Source organism: Ipomoea triloba, chromosome 4 (genome assembly GCF_003576645.1).
Source record: "Ipomoea triloba cultivar NCNSP0323 chromosome 4, ASM357664v1".
In the NCBI taxonomy this organism is placed as follows: domain Eukaryota; kingdom Viridiplantae; phylum Streptophyta; class Magnoliopsida; order Solanales; family Convolvulaceae; genus Ipomoea; species Ipomoea triloba.
The window spans coordinates 13,931,482-13,953,934 of NC_044919.1; the positions used below are offsets into that span (position 1 = coordinate 13,931,482).

Here is a 22,453-nt window from a genome sequence, read left to right on the forward strand (position 1 = left end):
ACTCTCTCTCTCTATTATGTGTCTTAAAAATCTAATTAAGCCTTAAGTTAACTGCTAATTTGGACAAGTCACATATGATATCTTTACATATGGAAACATTAATAATGTGTCTTACCATAATTTGGTTGTCATTGTTAAATATTAATGGTGGTTATAATGTTGATTATTATTACCATCAAATATTTTAATTAATGAAACCATTAATGTTAATATGGTATTCAGTTATAAATCCTAAATTGTTTGCAATTAAGTTTATGTGACAATGTTCCAGTCAAGAAAATATTTTGGTCATTATTATGTTCTTGGCATTTTTCGGAGTTTAAATTTTATTAAGTTTCAAAATTATATCCGAGAATGTTTCTACAGTTAGTGGTTTTAACTATTGTTCTTCCATATTTAGACTCCTATTTAATGTGATAATATTATTATGGCTATTGTTTTTTGGATTATTTGCAATTTGCAATTTGCCATTAATGATAATAATATTATTAATTGAGTTATGGAGAATCAATTTAGTAATTTTGGAAAAACATATTTGCTAAGGTAATGACTATTGCCACTAATTCCATAATTTTTTTTAAAGTTCTTTGAATTATGATTTTAGTTCGTTATGCCCATAATTGATTAAGTATGAATAAAGAATATTTAGTGTAAATTCATACTTTATAGTTGGTTCATACTCTATAGATTGTTTCATGAATTTGATTACATTAAGTGCATAATATTAGGATTAATTATGAATTTAGGGTTTGTGAGATTTTGATTTACAAATGACAATATATATTTTTTGGCTAGATATAGTTGGAATTTGTAAATTCGGTCTATTTCTCATAAACTTGATCTTTATGTATTAAAACATTTTAATGGGCTTAAAGTTTGAAATTTCAAAGTATATATATTTATTACTTTACTATTCAAAATTTGGGTCTCTTTGGTTTGGACTCATTAGAGTTTGAATATTAAGTTTATGTTTTGAAAGCTCATATTAAAAATTGTTTTAAGTTATGCAATTTGTTTGGAATATATGAGTTTAATGTTTAAGTTTATACATATTTGTCCTAAGCATAATATTTTGTTTTTAAATTATGCAATATATTTTTTGTGCCTTTTGCAATGCATAAATTTAGGATGGAATTATATTAGTTTCTAATTAAATTGGACTTATGCATAAACTTTAGTTACGGTAGTTCTGAACTTAGCACATTTGGTCAGTTGATTTAGTTCACCCATTTAAGCTTTAATCATAGGTGGACCATGCAATTTTGGTGTATACCCTACATTTTTAGGTTTATACCCAAGACAGTTATACATTGAGTGCATATGAATTGAGGAGGGATACTAGTTTTATGGCCATGACTTAAGAACATCTTGTGCCACTAGTCCCCTTAAATATCATATATTTGGATTTTCCCATCACAATCTGGTATAATTTGTTTGTTAAAATTTTTTTTTATTACTTGCCAATGTGATTTGATTTCAGTTCATTAAAGAATAGCCATAGCATATTTAATTTACTGATTTCTCTTAAGTTTGAATCACATAAATGTTAGGCAATGAATTGATAATTGTCTAGTGATCTGATAATTTTAATTTGGTTGGGGAGTAGCCACAACATCCTTTAATCATTTAAAATTATATATTGAGTAGTTTATCTTGATCACATAAAGTTTTAGACATATCATTTGTGATTAATTGTATTTAATATGATGGAATTTAGCCCACAGGCAATTTCATTATATTTGTATGATTAATTAGGATTAAATACTGGACTATGATCATAATTTAGCCCACAGGCAATTATGTATAGGAATATAGTTTAGTAGTTTTATCAGTGATGATGGAAACAAATAAATTTATTTAGTTTATGATTATTTCCATCACTATCATAAAGTTTAATTTTATGATGCAAACTTTAGATCATATTTCTTAATTTACCCACAGGGATTAAGAAAAGGAACATGATTTATTAAGTTTTATCATAATAATTGTAATGAATCTCGTTGATTAAAACTTTAGCCTACAAGCAAGTCTTATATCACTTATTCTTCAACTCATTTGATAATTGTTTCATCATAAAATTTCAGTTGGATCTAATTGAGTAAAACTTTAGCCCACAGGCAAGTTTTATGTCAATAAATCCATCACCCATTAGATAATAAATTTATCACAATTTCTTAGAATTTATAAATTTAGTTAAATTATACTTCTAAGTTTTCATGGTTTGCATTGGCAAAACATGTATTTAGTTACTTCCCAAAATTTAACCACTTTTATTAATTATTTCGCGAATCTTGCTCGGTTATTTGGACTAACTGTAGTAAGTTACGTGATATATTTGATATACCTCTTTTGGTTTTCAAGAATAAAAATGTACCTCTTCGAGCCAAATTCCAACTTGGTTTTGAAAAGTGTATTTTAGTATATCCAACTAATGGTGGGGAATTATATCTTCATTATTTAGTTGGATTAGAACCAAATATTGATTATTTAGTATGCCCAACTAATGGTGGGGAATTATATATCTTCATTATTTAGTTGGTCGCTCAATTCTGACTACGTATACCATTAATTCTGTTGAAGAATATTTTAATCAGTGGGAGTGATAATTTAGAAAAAGATCATTAAGATGCTCCATTAAGAGATTCCACAAGTATTAATCTTGTATTTGTTCATATAAATTCATAAGTTCAAATTATTGAACATTTGGTTGTGCAACATATTTAGGACAATGTTGTAACAATATTAAGGAGTTTATTAGAACCAAACATTTAACTTGTGATACACTGTTATTTAAATAAATTCTTTAGCATTTAATAGAGTCTTTAGTTTCTTCAAAATTGATCCTGGGCCATTCTGATTTATAAGGCTCAAGACAATTTTGCAAGAAAGTAAGACTCATAATATTCAGTTCATTATAAAGTGGACCTTAAAGTTATTTGGGAAGTTATGGTGTATATTTAAAATTCCACATTTATGGACTTAGAATTTTAGTTTATTGTCTAAGTTGTTGGAATGCTTCTATGACTAAATTATCTTTTGGCTATTTTGATGAGTGAGAGTGACAGACATGTCAACTCCAAGCTCTTGGCCGTTAGAGGTAGTGCTTAAGTTAAGTTATAAAACTAGTCAAGGAACATAGGTAGCATTATGCTAACATTAATAGATTTCTACTTAAGACATAGTTAACATTAAGGATCTTAGAGATCATGAAGTGTACTCTCTTGTACAATTTGGATGGTTTTTCTCTTTTAAGTTGCGCATATATTTTATTTTGAGAAACATCCCTTAAGGTATCAAGAATAAACGTTAGGTTTGCTCATAAAGGACTTAAGTTGGGAATAAAAATGCATGTGATGCATAGAAGATATTACTCTGTCGAGCAGAGGACATATCGCTATGATTCATGTGTTTTGTTCTTTGATGAGAGTTGTGCTAGTACTTGCACCAAGTGGGAGACTGTAAGACTTTTCCCAATACAATATATTATATATTGTGGGCCTAAATAATGTGGTGCAAGTGGACTAGACCCATAGGTTGGATTGGACATCTAGGTTTAGTCCAATCCACCATTATGCCTATATAAGCATACATTGATGGGATGCAGGACATACAATCATATAGACACCTACAGACATGGTACTCACACTGCTCAGACAATACCAGGACACCATCTAGGGTTCTGAGTCAAGTGTGAGAGAAAACAGTTAACGCCCTGCAGATTTACAAGAAACACAACAAAGCATCAACTATGGCTGGAGATCTACTACGATTTACGCTTCCGCTACTACGAGTTAAGTTTCTCGTAAATTCATTATGTATGTTTAGACATTTATTGATCTTACAAAAATTCGAAAGATGCAAAGACGTTATGCATGATATCATCAAGTTGAGTCACATTTGTGTGAGACCGTCTCACAGAGCATTATTCGTAAGACGGTTTGGTTGGCTCGAGTTAATATGCAAATAATGTAATACTTATACAGTTATACTAGCAAGTATAATACTAAATCAGGAATAAAATGTTTGTTACTTATAAGAGTACTAGTTATTATACGCGCGTTGTGCGATTAAACCAATGCCCAATGCGTATTTTAAATTAGTGTTCATTAATTGGTTAAAATAGTCATATAATAATGAGAGAGAAACATACTAAATTAATAAAAATCAAAGAAATAGTCTCGATGATTATATCTACTATACTAATAAGAGCCAAAGAGAGTTAGACCTAAAATGGGTAGAAAAAATGGGGGTCAAATTATTTAATCAAATGGATGGTTCAGATGAATTATTTAATTAAATAGATGGTTAAGATAATTCAGATTAATATTATTAATAGAGATTACCTAATTTAACCTTACTTTTATGATTATCCGTTAAGTTTTCCGTTAAATATTCTCTTCTCCGTTAATATTCGGTTAACTTTTAACTTACCCATTAATTTTTATAAGAAAGGTCTTAGGTTCGAACCTCATCTCAATCAAAATTGACATAATTAAGTTTCTCACTCTATTTTAGTCTTATTAAATTAAATAAATTAGTAGCTACAAAAAAAAATGATACATATGTATTTCTTTAATTTAGAAGTATGTGTCTACAATACCTTTATTTGAAAAAAATTATTTATTATCAAAGAATTAAATTAAATAATTAAGAGAAATAATTTCATTAGTTATATTGTCTTTATTTTCTCTCATTCAAAGATTCTTTACATTCAAATTTATCAATTGATATTCATTACATTGTCTATTATCTTATTTTTACAATATCTTGTAATTAAATATCAAAGTTATAGTACAAAATAATGTTATATATTTAGTTACCAAGTATTTTATTAATACTATGAAATTTTTTTTAAAAATAATTTGAAGCTAATTATATTAACTACTTGGGGATTGATTGACAAAGAGAGTACTCAAATAACCCAACAAATTGAAGCGGAATCACTCTATTTTACTCTTATTGAATTAAATAAATTAGTAGTTACACCAAAAAATGATACATATGTATTTCTTTAATACCATGAAAAAAATAAAAAAGAATAGTTTGAAACCAACCATATTAACTACTTGGGGGATTTGTTGACAATGAAAGTACTCAAATAACCCATTACCCAGCAAATTGAAGCGAAAAACTACTTTTTAATATCTTCGGAATACATAATATTTTAAAATTTCAAATTTTTATTAATTTATTTAATCTTTTTTCTTAAACTAGAGGGAGTTCTTTATCCACATAACTCATTCAACAATAATAGTTGAACCAAATGAACCCCAAGCAGAACACCTAAAGGAAAGTCCATAACTCCAATATCATAATCTCATTGCATGACGTTGTCATCTATGCTACCAACAATAACCGAATTGAAAAATAACACACTACCAACAAAAAGGAAGAGAACAAATAGTAAAGATGAACACAATGACAATGTTACTCAAAAGAGAATTATGAACACTTAGAAAAATTCAAATTAAAAGTAGTATTTATTTAGACTATCATTTTTAGACCAAATATTTAAACTATCGATTTTACAAGGTTGCAAACATTTATTTTAGTAATAATTATAATGAATTTTCTATATTATCTTGGATTCATATACTTTGAGTTAGATTTTTAAATAAAAAAATTCGACATTCAATTACCTATAAACTTCTCCTATATAATCTTGCATTGATATACTTTCAACTATTTATTTAAATATAAACATTGGGCATTAACCCATTCGCGCAATGCGTAATAAAACATAACGAAATTGTAAATAGCTAAATTGCAACTAAAATAAGTAGAAACAAATAAACCACTTACAAGGAGCAAATGACGTGTCATTATTGTCACTTGTTTGGACACTGGTCCGACCATTTAAAATCCATGTGTAAGTGTATTTGTGATCAAGTACTTTATAGTTCGTTCGGACAGGCTTGACAATGACATTTGTGATGATGTACCATTTATTGATTTGTAAAGTGATATCATACATTCCAATGTCATTATCGAACACTATTGATTGAATCCGAGTTCCTTGCATTTAGATATAGCATTTACAATGATGTTGGTGGTGAATGAGAGCATCTTCATAGTAATAATAATAATACTAATAATGATGATGATGATGATGATAATAATAATAATAATAATAATAATAAAGGGAGAAAAATTTTACTATTTACTTACTGTTTCATCCTCAAGTACGATGAACATATACTTTTTCTCAGGCGTTCCAATAGCATTTTTTGGTTCGTTTTTCTTAATGACATGAACTGTACAATTCCAGCCCACTGTTTGTGTGTCAATATCAATTAACTTTACTGCATTTGTCATTACTAATATCCTTGTGCCATGGAAAATATGTTCACAAATGATGTTATGAGATAATATAATGGGAACCACAACATAAATTCAAAAACCATAAATTAGGGAGTTAGGAGTAACTAAAATGTGTAGATTATAGATGAATATAATGAGAACCACAACATTACATACAAGGATACAAGTATAGATGAACAGATTATACAATAGACATATTTACATAATGATATTGATGTTATACTAATTAATGAGTATATCATCATTGATTTTTTTTAAACTATAATCATTATGAGTACAAATACAAATAATAGAACAAATACAAATAATAGAATTAGCATGATAATATTTTGACAATCATACCTATAGAATGTCAAGTAGATGGTGTGTTACAGAATGTGTTAGGTTTAGTTTTGGGTGAATACCATTGAGAAGGAGAGGGATTTATATATTGTTGTTTTGGGTAGAATAATGGTTTAGTTAGGAATCTATACAAAATTGTATTATAGAATCTTATTAAGACTTCACTATTCTAAATTTAAGTTAGGAATCTATACATAATTGTATTATAGAATATTGCCAATTTGTTTGAAAACTACAATAAAGAAACAAATTGCCTAAAGAATTTAATGTTAAACTTCCGTTATATTTAACGGAAAAATTTGGTAAAATTATAAAAGATTAGGATATATTAGGAATTTAATTGGAGGTTGTACAATAAGAAGAACACAAAGTACAATATGTTAAAGCAGATTATTACACATTTTTTTTAGTTCCAGTTAAGGGTCTAACATTATTAGCTCTTATTATAAGTGTAGAAATGTAATACTTTTGATGACAAATGTAATACTTTTATATTTTGATGTAAAAAAATTTTAATCAAAAGGATCATATTTCATATTAATCCGACTTATCTCACAGACAAGAATTCGTGAGAAGGTCTCACACAATTTCTTGTTAAACATAATAATACTCTTGGTATTTCAATTATTTCTTTAAATTAAATATCATATTATTAGAAATATTGTTATTATTATTTTGCAAAATTTAAGGATGTTCATCGAATCAAAGACCTTTATTAAGACGAGGGCAAAAACGTGTGAGCGTCTCACGGATCTTAATCTGTAAGACAGATTGGGTCAATATAATTTGGGTTATAGTTATATTGAGGGATCTTAGTACAAATCTCCTGCATCCTTTGCTTGCTTCACAACTCTTCTAGGGTGCATAGCCCTGAAATTTGGATGAACGTGAGAAACTAATTAATGGTGTCTATTGACATTTATTTCTACTATATATATATACATATACTAATAAGAGCCAAAGAGAGTTAGACCTAAAATGGGTAAAAAAAAATGACGGTCAAATTATTTAATCAAATGGATGGTTCAGATGAATTATTTAATCAAATAGATGGTTAAGATAATTCAGATTAATATTATTAATAGAGATTACCTAATTTAACCTTACTTTTATGATTATCCGTTAAGTTTTCCGTTAAATATTCACTTCTCTGTTAACATTCTGTTAACTTTTAACTTACCCATTAATTTCTATAAGAAAGATCTTAGGTTCGAATCTCATCTCAATCAAATTTCTATATAATCTTGCATTGATATACTTTCAAATATTTATTTAAATATAAACATTGGGCATTAACCCATTCGCGCAATGCGCATATAAAACTAGTATTTAATTAAGAGTCAATTTCAGCTTTCTGCAGTCCATCTATTCTTAATTTTTTGTTTTCTAATATAATTATAACACTAAGTTTTTGTTTTCTAATATAACTATAACACTAATTATAACACTATAATATATATATATATATATATATATATATATACATATATATATATATATATGTATGCCTATACTATACATATATATGGATGGGCCCCTTCTAGCATGGAGTCCTGGGCGGTCGCCCGTTCCGCCCGTACTCAGGACCGGCCCTGCTGACAACAACCTCGTTTTACAGTATTTGCAAGATCGTAGCTACATGAGCGAGGAGATTAACAGTTTGTGGGTTTTGAAGATGAAATATTTCCAAGGGTCAAGAGCTCAAATGCTTTTTGTAAAGCTAATACTTGTGTCCTGCCCGGCCTTAGAAAGGGTTACTTTTGTGGACAAGGAAGTAGAGGCATCGGAAGTCTCTAATATTTTGAAAGAGTTATTGGTATTCCCTGGAGCTTCAAGGAAAGCACAAATCATATTCTGAACTTGTGACTAAAATTATGTTGTTAAAGTTTTCAATTTCGCAATTTGAAATTATGTCGGATTAGTTCCAAATAGGTACCATCCCCATGTGTGAAGTTCCTTATTTTCTTCAAAGAATACCTATTCGGACTTCCTAGCTCCCCCTTTCAGTACACTACATTGTCCCGTACTGAATGATCCAGAGAAATCCTAATAATTACTCTTAGATTGATATTCGTTGTTGTTTTTTTAGCCGGCCGGCACTCCGAGCTTAATTTTAATCCATTATGCTATGAGATGTGGGGAATAAATTATATTATCATTAATTTAAATTCGAAAAAATTATAAAAAAGATATTAAAATATATAATATAATAATATAGTTATATCTACTATACAGGGCCGTTCCAATAAAATTTGGGGCCCTGTGCCATATTTTAATTTGAGCCCTTTTTTCGAGTAATTTTTATATATAAATAGTAATTGTTTAAAAAGTTGTATATATCAAAATATAAATATTGTATAAAAAATACATATAAAATTTTATTTAAAAAGTGACATGCGTCGTGCACAATTAGACGCAATTCTTCAAGAGCTCCTTTTTGAGATTGAGTTAGTTGCTCAATTCTTCTTTTCTTTTTACGCTTTTCAGACCCAGATGTATATTTTCTAGAAGACATAATTATAAAATCCTAAGGAAAAAAATTATTTAGAAACTCTATGAATAAATAATTAATCAAGAAACAAATTCTTAAAACAATAAACAAAAATTATGAAAATACGTAATTTTAATTACCTGTTAAGAGAATTGAAGAACTTGAAACTTGAAAGTTTATGTGATCAAGAAGAACTGAAGAACCAGTTGATTTGCGGTCTGCGATCTATGAAATTACCGAATTGTGAATTGGGAATTATCGAAGGGTTGAATTCTATTACAGTATGCCGTATTTAATATTTATAGGGTTGGCAATGTTTTTTGAGTAGGAAATATATATATAGGTTGGAATTGACAATGTCTTTGCAGCTTTGTTAATTGAAATTTAGATTAGGAAATATATATATAGGTTGGAATTGACAATGTCTTTGCAGCTTTGTTAATTGAAATTTAGATTAGGAAATATATATATAGGTTGGAATTGACAATGTCTTTGCAGCTTTGTTAATTGAAATTTAGATTAGGAAATATATATATAGGTTGGAATTGACAATGTCTTTGCAGCTTTGTTAATTGAAATTTAGATTAGGAAATATATATATAGGTTGGAATTGACAATGTCTTTGCAGCTTTGTTAATTGAAATTTAGATTAGGAAATATATATATAGGTTGGAATTGACAATGTCTTTGCAGCTTTGTTAATTGAAATTTAGATTAGGAAATATATATATAGGTTGGAATTGACAATGTCTTTGCAGCTTTGTTAATTGAAATTTAGATTAGGAAATATATATATAGGTTGGAATTGACAATGTCTTTGCAGCTTTGTTAATTGAAATTTAGATTAGGAAATATATATATAGGTTGGAATTGACAATGTCTTTGCAGCTTTGTTAATTGAAATTTAGATTAGGAAATATATATATAGGTTGGAATTGACAATGTCTTTGCAGCTTTGTTAATTGAAATTTAGATTAGGAAATATATATATAGGTTGGAATTGACAATGTCTTTGCAGCTTTGTTAATTGAAATTTAGATTAGGAAATATATATATAGGTTGGAATTGACAATGTCTTTGCAGCTTTGTTAATTGAAATTTAGATTAGGAAATATATATACATATTGGAATCGGCAATATTCTGCTAATTGAGATTTATATTAGGAAATTTATATATGATTAGAAATTGGGGCCCCCAAAAATTGACAACATACAGTTTCATATATTTAGCCTAATTTTTTATAAACCATATATACATATAATTTTTTTTTTTTAAATATGGGGCCCCCAAAAATTGGGGGCCCTGTGCGGTCGCACATGTTAGACATGCTCAGATACGGCCCTGCTACTATACTAATAAAAGACAAAGAGAGCTAGGGCTAAATAGGTAGAAAAAATGGCGGTCAAATTATTTAATCAAATGGATGGTTCAGATTGTTTAGATTTATATTTTTCCATGAGATTTCCTAATTTATACTTAATTATATGATTATCCGTTAACTTTTAACTTACCCATTAATTTCTATAAGAAAGGTCTTAGAAACCGCAACTTATATTGTGGACCATGATCAGGGCTGATACTGCAGTTGTGTTGAACGAATAGTGCAGTTGTATTGAAAAAAATACTATAGTTGTGTTGAAAGGAAACTGCAGTTGCGCGGAACAGAGACCGTTCATCCGTTCAACACAACTGCAGTATCAGTTCAACACAGCTGCAGTTCCAGACGGATGACACGACCTCTGTTCCGCGCAACTGCAATTTCCTTTCAACACAACTGCAGTATCTGTTCAACACAACTGCAGTATCAGTTCAACACAACTGTAGTATCAGCCATGATCCATGATCTACAATGCATTGTGGACCATGGTCCACAGTATAACGACGGCATAGAAACCCCATCCCAATCAAATTTGGCATAATTAAGTTCCTCACTCTATTTTATTCTTATTATATTAAATAAATTAGTAGCTACAACAAAAAATGATACATATGTATTTCTTTAATTTAGAATTATGTGTTTACAATACCTTTATTTGAAAAAAATATTCATTATCAAAAAGTTAAATTATATAAGAGAAATAATATCATTAGTTATGTTGTCTTTATTTCTCCCATGCAAAGATTCTTTACATTCAAATTTATCAAATGATATTCATTACATTGTCCATTATCTTATTTTTTTACAATATCTTGTAATTAAATATCAAAGTTATAATACAAAATAATGTTATATTTATTTACCAAGTATTTTATTAATACCATGAAAAAAAAATTATAAATAATTTGAAGCTATTCGATTAATACCAAGTATTCATAATATTACTCAAAAGAGAATTAAGAAAATACTTAGAAAAATTCAAACCAAAAGTAGTATTTATTTAGACTATCATTTTTAGACCAAGTATTTAGACTATCAATTTTACAAAGTTGCAAACATTTATTTTAGTGACAATTATAATGAATTTCATATATTATATTGGATTCATATACTTTGAGTTATATATTTAAATAAATAAATTCGACATTCAATTACCTATGTATAAACTCCTCCTATATAATCTTGCATTGATATACTTTCAAATATTTATTTAAATATAAACATTGGGCATTAACCCATTCACGCAATGCGCGTGTAAAACTAGTTTTCATATATTTGGCAGGGTTTGTACATTTATAATATACAAAATTAAAATTAAAATTGTGATATATTTATGAACAAGATTTACATAATTAAATTGATTATTTTTAATTGTATTTCATATATATTATAATCTAATAAAATGAATAATAAGTAAGGAAATCTAAACTATATTTATACTATCTATACTATTAATAAAAACGAAATCTTACATTTTAACTTCCCGCCTAAAACAGTCATATACTATTAAGGTTTGCGTAATATTATAAAATATAGTAATACAATTCTTATTCGTATTACAATCGTACATTAAACTATATTAATACAATTACTAATACAATATATTTTTTCCTACTTTCCTATTTGTAATACAATTTTAGATTAAAATTACTAATCGTAATATAACTGTACATATACTTTCCTACAACGTAATCTATACTATTAATAAAAACAAAAACTTTCCGCCCAAATCACTCCTATACTATTAATGTTTGCATGATATTGTAAAATATGTTAATACAATTTATATTCGTACTGTAGTTGTACATTAAAATATGATAATACAATTTCTAATACAATACATATTCTTTCTTACTTTCCTATTCGTAGTACAATTCTACAATAAATTACTAATCATAATAATACTGTACATATACTTTCATGCAACGTAATCTATACCATTAATAAAAACAAAATCCTCCATTTTAACTTTCCGTCCAAATCAGTCTTATACTATTAACGTTTGCGTAATATTGTAAAATATGGTAATACAATTTCTATTCGTACTACAATTGTACATTAGTCCAGCTAATCTCAGTGTTAATTGTAAGCAAATTTGATATATTAGTAGCGTACCTAACAAGAATAATACTCAAGCATCGTTGCTCTAACCAAATAGGTTGTTCGATAATGCTCATCAGTCGTTATTAAAATCAGCTATTTGTGCACCAACATTTAGTCCAGCTAATGCCAATGTTATTTGTACGCAAATTTGTTATCTTAATAGTGTACCTAACTATTTTATTTAAATAAAATGCAATTTTTTATTTTCTTCCCTCAGGTATGAATAATTGTAGTGGTCGGTAGTAAAGTATTATACGATGGATTTATGGTTTGCTCTCCAAGAACACCTATTAATATGCCTAGGAATGGTAATACAACTCAAATTCAAATTATTTGTAATAACCTTTACATTTTATTATATAAATTTTGATTTATTTGTTGTTTTAAATTATTGATTTACTCAAATTAATTTGTTAATTATTATGCACGTACTTATTTGATTTTATTATCAAATTAATCAATACATGTGCGGTATGAACACTACAAAAGGACGACCATATTTAAGTTGTGACTGTTTGTGTATGACAGAATCAGACGGTGAAAATCCATCAAAAGTACACACTCCTGAATTTCTAAATAGTTTGAGATTGTTTGGACTCCCTAATCATTCATTAATATTAAAGGTTGGTGCATCTGTTATGTTATTGCGGAACATAGACCACCATTTTGGTCTTTCCAACGATACGCGTCTCATCATCACAAGATTGGCAGATCACATTGTCGAAGCAAGAATAGTTAATGGGACATATGAAGAAACCAAAGTTCTTATCCCCCGAATTTCTTTCACTCATTCTGATATATGAGATTGCCCCTCAAGTTTCAACGTAAACAATTTCTATTGATGTTCGCATATGCCATGACTATCAACAAAAGCCTAGCCAAACACTAACTCATGTTGGGCAAACCGGTGTTGAATCACGGCCAATTGTACGTGACTTTTTTCTGAGTCACCAGTCCTTATGGCTTGGAGGTGTTAGCGCTAGACAAAGATGGACAAGATTCTGTTAGTACTATCAATGTCGTCTACAAAGAAGTTTTCAATAATGTATAATTCGAATTGGTGACATTATATTTTTTTCTTAAAAGAGCAAATTTGCTCTAGTTATACAAATTCTAAACACTGATATATAAAATCCCCAAAGTTTCAGCACTGGATGCTTACATTTACACATTAGCTATTAATTCAATAATTATTTGGTCAAATTCATGCAAAGATAACACCACAAAACATAATCAATCCAAACCATCTTTTCAATTGCACTATATAATATTTGATGTTATAATTTCTATAATTATATACCGATCCAAATATTCTTAAAATATTATAGAAAATCCATTCCGTGCATTGCACAGGTGCGAATACTAGTGTTAATAAAAACAAAACCCTCCATTGTAATACAATTGCTAATACAATATATTCTTTTATACTTTTATATTCATAATATAATATTATATTAAAAATGGTAATACAATTCCTAATACAATATATTCTTTTATACTTTACTATTCGTAATAAAATTCTATATTAAAATTACTACGGTTAATAATACAGTACATAATAAATTATAATCCCAAATAGCAAACCAAATAATATATATACAATTAATATATAAGATTTAACCTTACAAATAGGAGATGCATTTATAGTTGTGTATTTAAAGTACGAATAATTCTATGAGAATTGTCTAAATACTGATCTTTTTGTTTTTTGTTTTTTTGAAAATGAGTCGGTATTGCAAATAACGGTTGGTTTTTCATCATTTAATCCAGTTCATCCGAGATTTAATGGTGAGCAAATTTATGTTTATAATAGCCTACGTGCCTATTTTCTTCTATATAAAATGCAGCTAGTCATAAATTTTCCTTCAATTCCTCAATATACATAACTGCAATAGCTGGTAATGAAGCATTGTTTGGTCGATTTACAGTTTGCTCCCCATCAAAACTTCTTAATATACCTAGCAAAGGTACTAATATGAATTGAACAGTACAATTGAGCCCTTCACACCTTCGACTGTCGTCACAGATGGTAAGAATTTTCTCTATTAGTTCACTACCTATTTCTTCATTTGTTCTATATGATGAAGGTGTTGTTATATATGCTTGAATAAAAATAAATTTTATACGTTCAATGTGATGTTATATATGTTTGAATAAAAAAATTTGTAGTTGATATGTGTAACATGTTTTCACCTTCCAATGAACGTTCATTGAATATGCCACAGATGTCAGGTTCGACATCTTCATCACACCAACCATTAGCTGATGTTACGAATGACAATTTATATATAATTCACTGTTCATGAATTTGCCTTTTGTTATTCCCATTGTGTGCTTACAACTTTTTTCATTACTAAAAAACAATTTTAACAATTCATTATATTTTATTAAAGTGGAAAGAGAATCACATCGTCGTTGTAATCGTGTTCTGCGGTCAATTGTAAGAAATTCTAGTAGGTCATCGTTAAGAACAAATGGGAGTTATTTAAACATGGATTTCAAACAGGTTGATGCTCAATATAATGGATATGATGACTTTTATTTCTTTTAAATACAAAAGTTCGTTCGGTTCATTTTTGTCACAATATAAATAATGTGTGTTAATTGTAAGTTGTTCACGTCTCTGAGCAGTAGAGTCGATAAGTTACTTAACATCGGTAACGCTCCTCCAGTGTTTAGGATTAATGGTCAAAATTACCGCTGGATTGGAAGCTTGGTTCCAACAGAAGGATCAACGCCAAAATTTGCACAGCTATATATTTATGACATAAATAATAAGATTAACAATCACATCAATTGTGTAAGGTAAAATAACAAATACGTACTCTCTTTTGTTCGCATTTTACCTAGATATTCAATTATTATATATCTATTCCCATTTTTTTTCCTATATAGAGGGGACAATAACTCAAGTGATATCAATGAAGAGATTGTTGTCGAATTAAAGAACATGCTAGACCTAGGGGTGAGCATCGGTCGGTTTTGGTCAATTTTTTATTAATAACCTAAATTTTAATCGAACCTTCATTATTGACCAAAAACCAACTGACCAACCTTCATAACTGAAATAACCGAAAATGATGACTTTCAGTCGGTTAAATATAACTGAATTTTTTTAGTAAAATAGCTAAATTTATTTTATTTATTTGACTAATGTTAAAAGAATAAATTATTAAAGAAAAAAAATATTTTAATGTTTATAATCAACTAAAAATAATGTCCTCAGTATAATAGTAGTTTAGTGCAATATAAATGAATTATATTTATCCATTCTATGGTTAACAAATGCCGTGCAATCCAATAAGTGATTAAAATTAATGTGATAGACTATGCATTAGCAAAATGTAAATGGGGTGAGGTTATATTTTTTTCTTTAGATTAACCTTTGGTTTTTCGGTCAGTTTTCAGTTTTCTCTTGAAAAACGGATAACTGAAATAACCAAACTTTTTTTGCCTTAATAGTCTAAACTGAAATAATCGAATTTTTTTTTGCTTAATTTAAGGTTTGTAATGAGGTAACCAGTGCAATGTATGAGTTTACAAATATTATGTACTCTTTTTTTTAACTAGGTTTTTTTCCCACGTAGTTTTCCTAATGAAGTTTTTAACAGGACATGAATGTATTCAAATATACTACCCTACGATTGTCTTGTGAAGTTTTTAAGGGGGCATGAATAGGCCAACGGGCACAATCAACAATTATAAAACAAAATAGTTTTCTTAGACTACACATATCAAAAAAAGTAAAAACTTATGAGACGATCTCACACAAGTGTAACCATCAAAGAGAGGACAGATGTCTCCAATGTCCAATCTAATTCGGAGGGAGATATTAACTTGTAATTTAACAAAAAAAATTATATCAACATTAAAACTTACATAGATGATATTAAGACACATTAACAATTTAGTACCGATTTTGTAATAGTAACTAAAAAAAGGATTTATTGATTGAAAACATAATGGGTCACACTTGTGTGAGACTGTCTCACAGATCCTTATTCGTAAGACGATTAGGTTGAGTCGAGTATATATGTAAATGTAATACTAATACTAGCAAGTGTAATACTGAATCAGGAATAAAATGCTTGTTATTTATAAGGAAAAACATAATATTTTTTAAGACAAATGTAATACTTTTATATTTTGATGTAAATATATATTTTTTAATAAAAAAGATTATATTTCAGATTGACTCGACCCGTCTCACAAACAAGGATTCGTGAGTCAGTCTTATACAAGTTTTTGCTAAACATAATAATAGTCTTGGTATTTCAATTATACCTTTAAATTAAACATCATATTATTAGAACTATTGTTATTATTATTCTGCAAAATTTAGGGATGTCCATCGAATCAAAGAACTTTATTAATACGAGAATAATTTTTTCACGCGCGTTGCGAGAATAGGGTAATGCTCAATATTTGTTTTTTTCGTCCGTAAGTTATATGGTGATAAGACTCCGAGATACCCCTATTTCAGGCACATTTTAGGGTGTTTTATCGCATCTATAACGTCCTTATCTGGCAAATTATGTGCATAAATGCTTGAAAATTACTAACTGGTGCACAGAAGCTACTTATAGTTCAAAGGAAGTAAAACAGGAGCCCCGGGAGCATATAGGACCAAAAGATGAGCTTAAAGAGCAAACCAGGCAAAAGCGGAGCCCCGGAGGACCAATCTGGAAGGCCACACACGTGTGAGCAAGCGTGGAAACTTTCCAGAAGCTCCCCACGCACGCTCACACGCGTGTGAGAGGCGTGGAGGCGTGATGCGCGAAATTCAGCTAGGGTTGTCATTTCGGAGACTATTTAAACCCCTTTGATGAATTTTCAGAGGAGGATTTTCTAGAATTTTAGTCTTCACTTTTCTTTGGAGAGTTTTCTCCATTTTTTCTTAGTTTTTAGAGTAGACCAATCTCCATTGTAGAAGACAACAAGCTTGGATTGAAGATCTTCTTCTCTCTAGGTGACCTCTATTACATTTCTATATTTCTAGTTATCTTGTTCTTGGATTGAATTAGCTCTTACTTTCATTTCATATCATGAGTAGCTAATTTAGTCTAGGGATTTGGATTGTGTGATTGAATATTGCTTTTGTGATGATCTTATTTCTATATCTTGGATCTATGAGTTTGTGTTGATGGATTATCTATTATTGTCTTTTGATTGTTGTTTTGTTACGATCTTGTTTGGATTTGGTCAATCTAGATGAGACTTTGAGCTCTTGACTCTTTCATGTCTTTGATTAGAGTTAGGATTTGAAGCTTTACACAATCAAAGTTCCTATGTACTTCTTAAGAATAGTAGGATGGTGTGTAGCTGTAACCCCTCGGTTTTTCCGACAAAGTTAAGATTCGAGAATATCGATATAATTTTTTTTAAGCTATGACATTTAAGAGAAGGCTTCTCGGTGCTCGAAAGAATTTTTTTTTAAAGATTAGTTATCGATAAGCTGCGAACTACGTACCGGTCACGAACCGAGAAATTTTTAAGGATATAGATTCAGTTCGAATTTTCCTAGCAATTGGATTATTAAGTATCATACGATTAAGCCTGAACTTCTAGTTAGTTCAAGAAAATTTTAAATGGACTGTAAGGGGTAAATTGTTACGAACTCTGTACCTATATTTCGCAAGATACCGAAAAATTCCCAATTTTGGTGATTTGCGACGGGATCATTTTTAGGATAATTTTGGTATTAGAATTTTCCCGAATTAAGTTATAATCCTCCGAGCATTCATCTGATTTAACCATAAACTGGCCAAATAAGTTGTGATCTTCCTAGAGGCTCCATAGGGTATTGACAAGTGGCAACCAAAATCTAGCCAAGATTGGATCATTAAATGCCATGACATAAGGGGTATGGTGCACTTGCACTTGATTGCTTAATTAACAAGACAAATTCACATCATCATCTCTCACTCTCCCATTCCATTTTCGAAACTACACCATTAGGAAGAAGAAGAAAAATTAGTTTGGTCTTCCATTGTGATCAAAGAGCTCCTAAGCATTCTTCCAACCCAAGAGACTAAGTGTAGGTAAGACCTTAGACTTTGTTGGATTAAATCATCTCTAGAACTTAAGTGTTAATGTTTGGTGCATGAAAAATATTGTTATTGTGGTGATATTTTTAGGGTCTTTGAACTCAAAAGAAGGATTTAGCAACTTCTTCGGCTTTGAAATCTTCCATCAAGGTAAGGAATCCCTTAAGTCGGTTCAATCACTTGGAGGTGAACAAATGCTAGTAAATTATATGACTATGAATTTTTACGTGGAAATTATGTGTTAAGTTCGTGGATCTACAAGTTAGCCTAAGAAACTACACTTTAGATTTTTAGTAATTTTTATATACATGTTCATAGCTAATTTATGCATGTATATGTTGAATTTATGCCCCTATAGGCTTATACTTGTGAAAATAGTGAAAAGAAATCAGGATAGATTCTGGCAGTAACTTCCGAGATTTATTGGGAAAAATTGGAAAGGTATTTTGACTCCATTTTTCTCAGATATGTAGTTCAATAAGTGTAGAACCCGCATATAAAATTTCATAATGATCGGAATAGTATAAGTACGGTTTTCGAATTTTTTTCCAAAACTGGTCCAGAGAGAAAAATATTCTGGACAGCACACTGCCAAGGGCAAAAATGGAATTTTCTGTGTTTATTCGCGGATCAAAATGACCAAAACTTTTTATGGACATCAAGTACTATAAGTTGGGGTTCTACCATAAAAATTTCAAGTGAAAAAGAGTTCGGGAACTATTTTTACCGGCTCAATCTTTCGGACTGCGCCAACTGAAATTTCTGGCAGATTTGACGCGGACTCGTTTTCGACATGTTTTTGACCTGGTTTTTCCCCGATGTTTTTAACCCTGAGTGTTGCGATGTTTTGAAAGCCTACGGGCATCCGGGTGAATTTTTGAAGGCCCAAATATTATTTTTGTGCATTATATTTATTAACTTGGAAAGTACTTGTGTTTTGAAAATTATTGTGTCTCCTGTACTTGAATTTCCATAACGAGACTAACACTAACCAAAGTGTGTATTTTGGGGAAATATATTTGATCAAGTGTGATGGTTATGGAGTCGTGTGATAATAATGAATGATGAGGGAGTCTGTATGATTAATCTATACTGCAGAGCGAATTTTCTTCGCTGAGTGAATGGTGAGGGGTCTGTATGATTAATCTATACTGCAGAGCGAAGTCTATTCACTGAGTGAATGGTGAGATTTTGTATGATTGATTCATACTGCAGAGCGAAGTCTATTCGCTGAGTGATGTGTGAGATTTTGTATGATTTATTCATACTGCAGAGCGAAGTCTATTCGCTGAGTGAAGTGTGAGGTTTTGTATGATTCGTTCATACTGCAGAGCAAAGTCTATTCGCTGAGTGAAGTGTGAGATTTTGTATGATTGATTCATACTGCAGAGCGAAGTCTATTCGCTGAGTGGAGTTGTGAGGATTAATTGTCGGGTGTCTCGAACAATAGTGTGGGCGTTGTGTTTCTCACTTTTGAACTAAATGAATATTCTCGGAAATGAAAAGTATTATATTATGTTTTTCGAAACCTTTGTTTACTTTCGAGTGACAATGGATTCCCTTATTTAGCCGTCGTGCTAACTACACTTCATTGTGTCCTTTATTAGATGCAGTCTAGAGTGGGCCCCTATGGCCGATGAGCTCTGAATAGGATGGGAGTCGAGGTTGAAGACTACTCTATCCTAGAATAGACACTCTGGAAGGATTAGTTCCATATGTACACTTTTGGATGTTGATATGGTTATTTGAGGTTGTAAGTTTAGCCTTAGCGTTTGGGTATAGGAGAGATACCTAAGCGTGGCGGTAACACCCAGTTTTCTGCTGGTTAGACGCTTCCGCAATGTATTGTATTATTAGGGATTTTGTAATAAATCCAAGTGTTGAAAATTGGGGTGTTACAGTAGCTTAAGTGTTTGATAAAATGTCTCTTAGAACATTGGATGCTTGTAGGCACTCCTAAGTCAAAGAAGCCTTAGTACACAAGGTGGAAAAGGACTAAGACAACACACTCTTGAATAGACAATATCCTAGCAATCCTAATCCTTGACCTTGGACTCTCACTATGCAATATCCATGAACACTATCCAATCCCTACCCCCTTTACATATTCCCAAAATCACTTTTCCTTTACTACTCTTTTGCATCTACAACCAAACAATGAACTACACTCTCACTTGCAATTCCACCCTTCATCACTCTCAAATTCTATGCATGACTCCTTCTAGTAAACTCCCGAATGTTTGACACACATCCACGTCCCTCCTTCGAGACCGACACTCAGGAAGTCATTGACCTTCCGTTTTAACATAAATATCTTTTGACACTCCAACCCTACGCAAAACATCAATGTCATATGGTAACTGTAGAATTTGTCCTAAGTGTTGATCATACTTTCGGTCCCTAAATTATCATGGACGTTGCACTTTCCGTCCCTTTACTAATAAAACATTAAGGACAATATTTGTAATTTTAGTATAACTTAGGGACGAAAAGTGAGTACAAAAGACAAAATGTGTAACACCAATAATAATTTAGGGATTAAAAGTGAACATAATCAACACTTGACGAATTTTACCATTACTTTATAATTTAGGGACGAAAAATATAATCTTTTGTAATAATTTTGGTATGCATCATAAAGTGACGCCATCGCACGTCATCTTTCTAGTTTGGCGCAAAGCTTTACCAACTCCGTGGCGACTGCATCCATCTCTTTGCTCCCTCCGGACTTCAAATCCTCACTTATTCTCTTCACATTCTCTTCAATTTCTCTCCAATTTCTCCTCCCACCGCCCCTCTCACAACTTCCGCCATTTCCTCCCAGTGGAGCTTACCGTCATCGTCTCTCTCCACCTCCACCGCCGCCCCAATCTCCACCATCAGCCGGGCGTTCACCGGCTGATCCAGCTGCATTGGCATGGCGATGATCAGAACGCCGAGACTCAAGCTTTCCATTATTGAATTCCACTCCCAATGGCTCACGAACCCGCTGGTGCTCAGGTGGCCGAGAATCCTCCCCTGCAGCGCCCATCCTTCTACTATTCTTCCTCTCTCGCCGATTCTTTCAAGAAAGCCTGGCGGGAGAGCTTCTCGTGTTGAGATTTCTCTTCCCTTGGGGAATCTAAGCACCCATATGAAGTTTACGTTGCTGAGCTCCAAGGCATAGGCTATCTCCTCTGTGTCTTCTTTGGTCAAGAAATATTCGCTCCCAAACGAGACGAACATGGTTGAACTCGCTGGTTTTCTCCCAAGCCAATCCATCAGCTCCGTTTCGTCGTCTCTTTCTTGATTCGCGGGCGCTTGGAATGTTGGTCCAAACGACACTACATGTAAGGAATAATACTAGGAAAAAGTTACTACCTCCGTCCCAAAATGGTTGTCTGGTTCGTTTAACGAGGCTTGACTGAAGTAATTTTTAATCCAATTTTTCATATTATTAAGTTTAGCATTAATATATAAAATTTATATATTTAGAAACTACATTAAAAGTACTATTAAACACAAAAAATTAAATTTAAAAATAATAAAAAAACAAGCCATTGACAAATCTTCTAAAGGATCAATGAATATGATATATTTTTATTAAAAAAATAAGTAATTATCCTACATATATGTGGTATTCTTTTTCATTTAATTTGTATAGTTAGCATACAAAGGATAGAAAAGACAGGCAAGAAATATAGGCTATGTTTGGCAAACCTAGCTGAGAAGGTAGTTGAAAGCTGAAAAGAAGCTGAAAGTTGAAAAGCTATAAGCTCGAAGCTGAAATC

At 30.6% G+C, this 22,453-nt stretch overlaps 1 protein-coding gene across 1 annotated transcript; it reads right to left on the reverse strand.

The window, feature by feature from the left end:
- Positions 1-21,434: 21,434 nt before the first annotated feature.
- LOC116015850 (beta-D-glucosyl crocetin beta-1,6-glucosyltransferase-like) lies at positions 21,435-21,944 on the reverse strand. Its single transcript, XM_031256019.1, has one exon. The coding sequence runs from the start codon at positions 21,942-21,944 to the stop codon at positions 21,435-21,437; it is 510 nt and encodes a 169-aa protein (XP_031111879.1).
- Positions 21,945-22,453: the final 509 nt, after the last annotated feature.

What these genes read in the sequence shown, in the direction of transcription:
- LOC116015850 (XM_031256019.1), bottom strand. Translation starts at nt 21,944, where the DNA reads ATGGATTGGCTTGGGAGAAAACCAGCGAGTTCAACCATGTTCGTCTCG.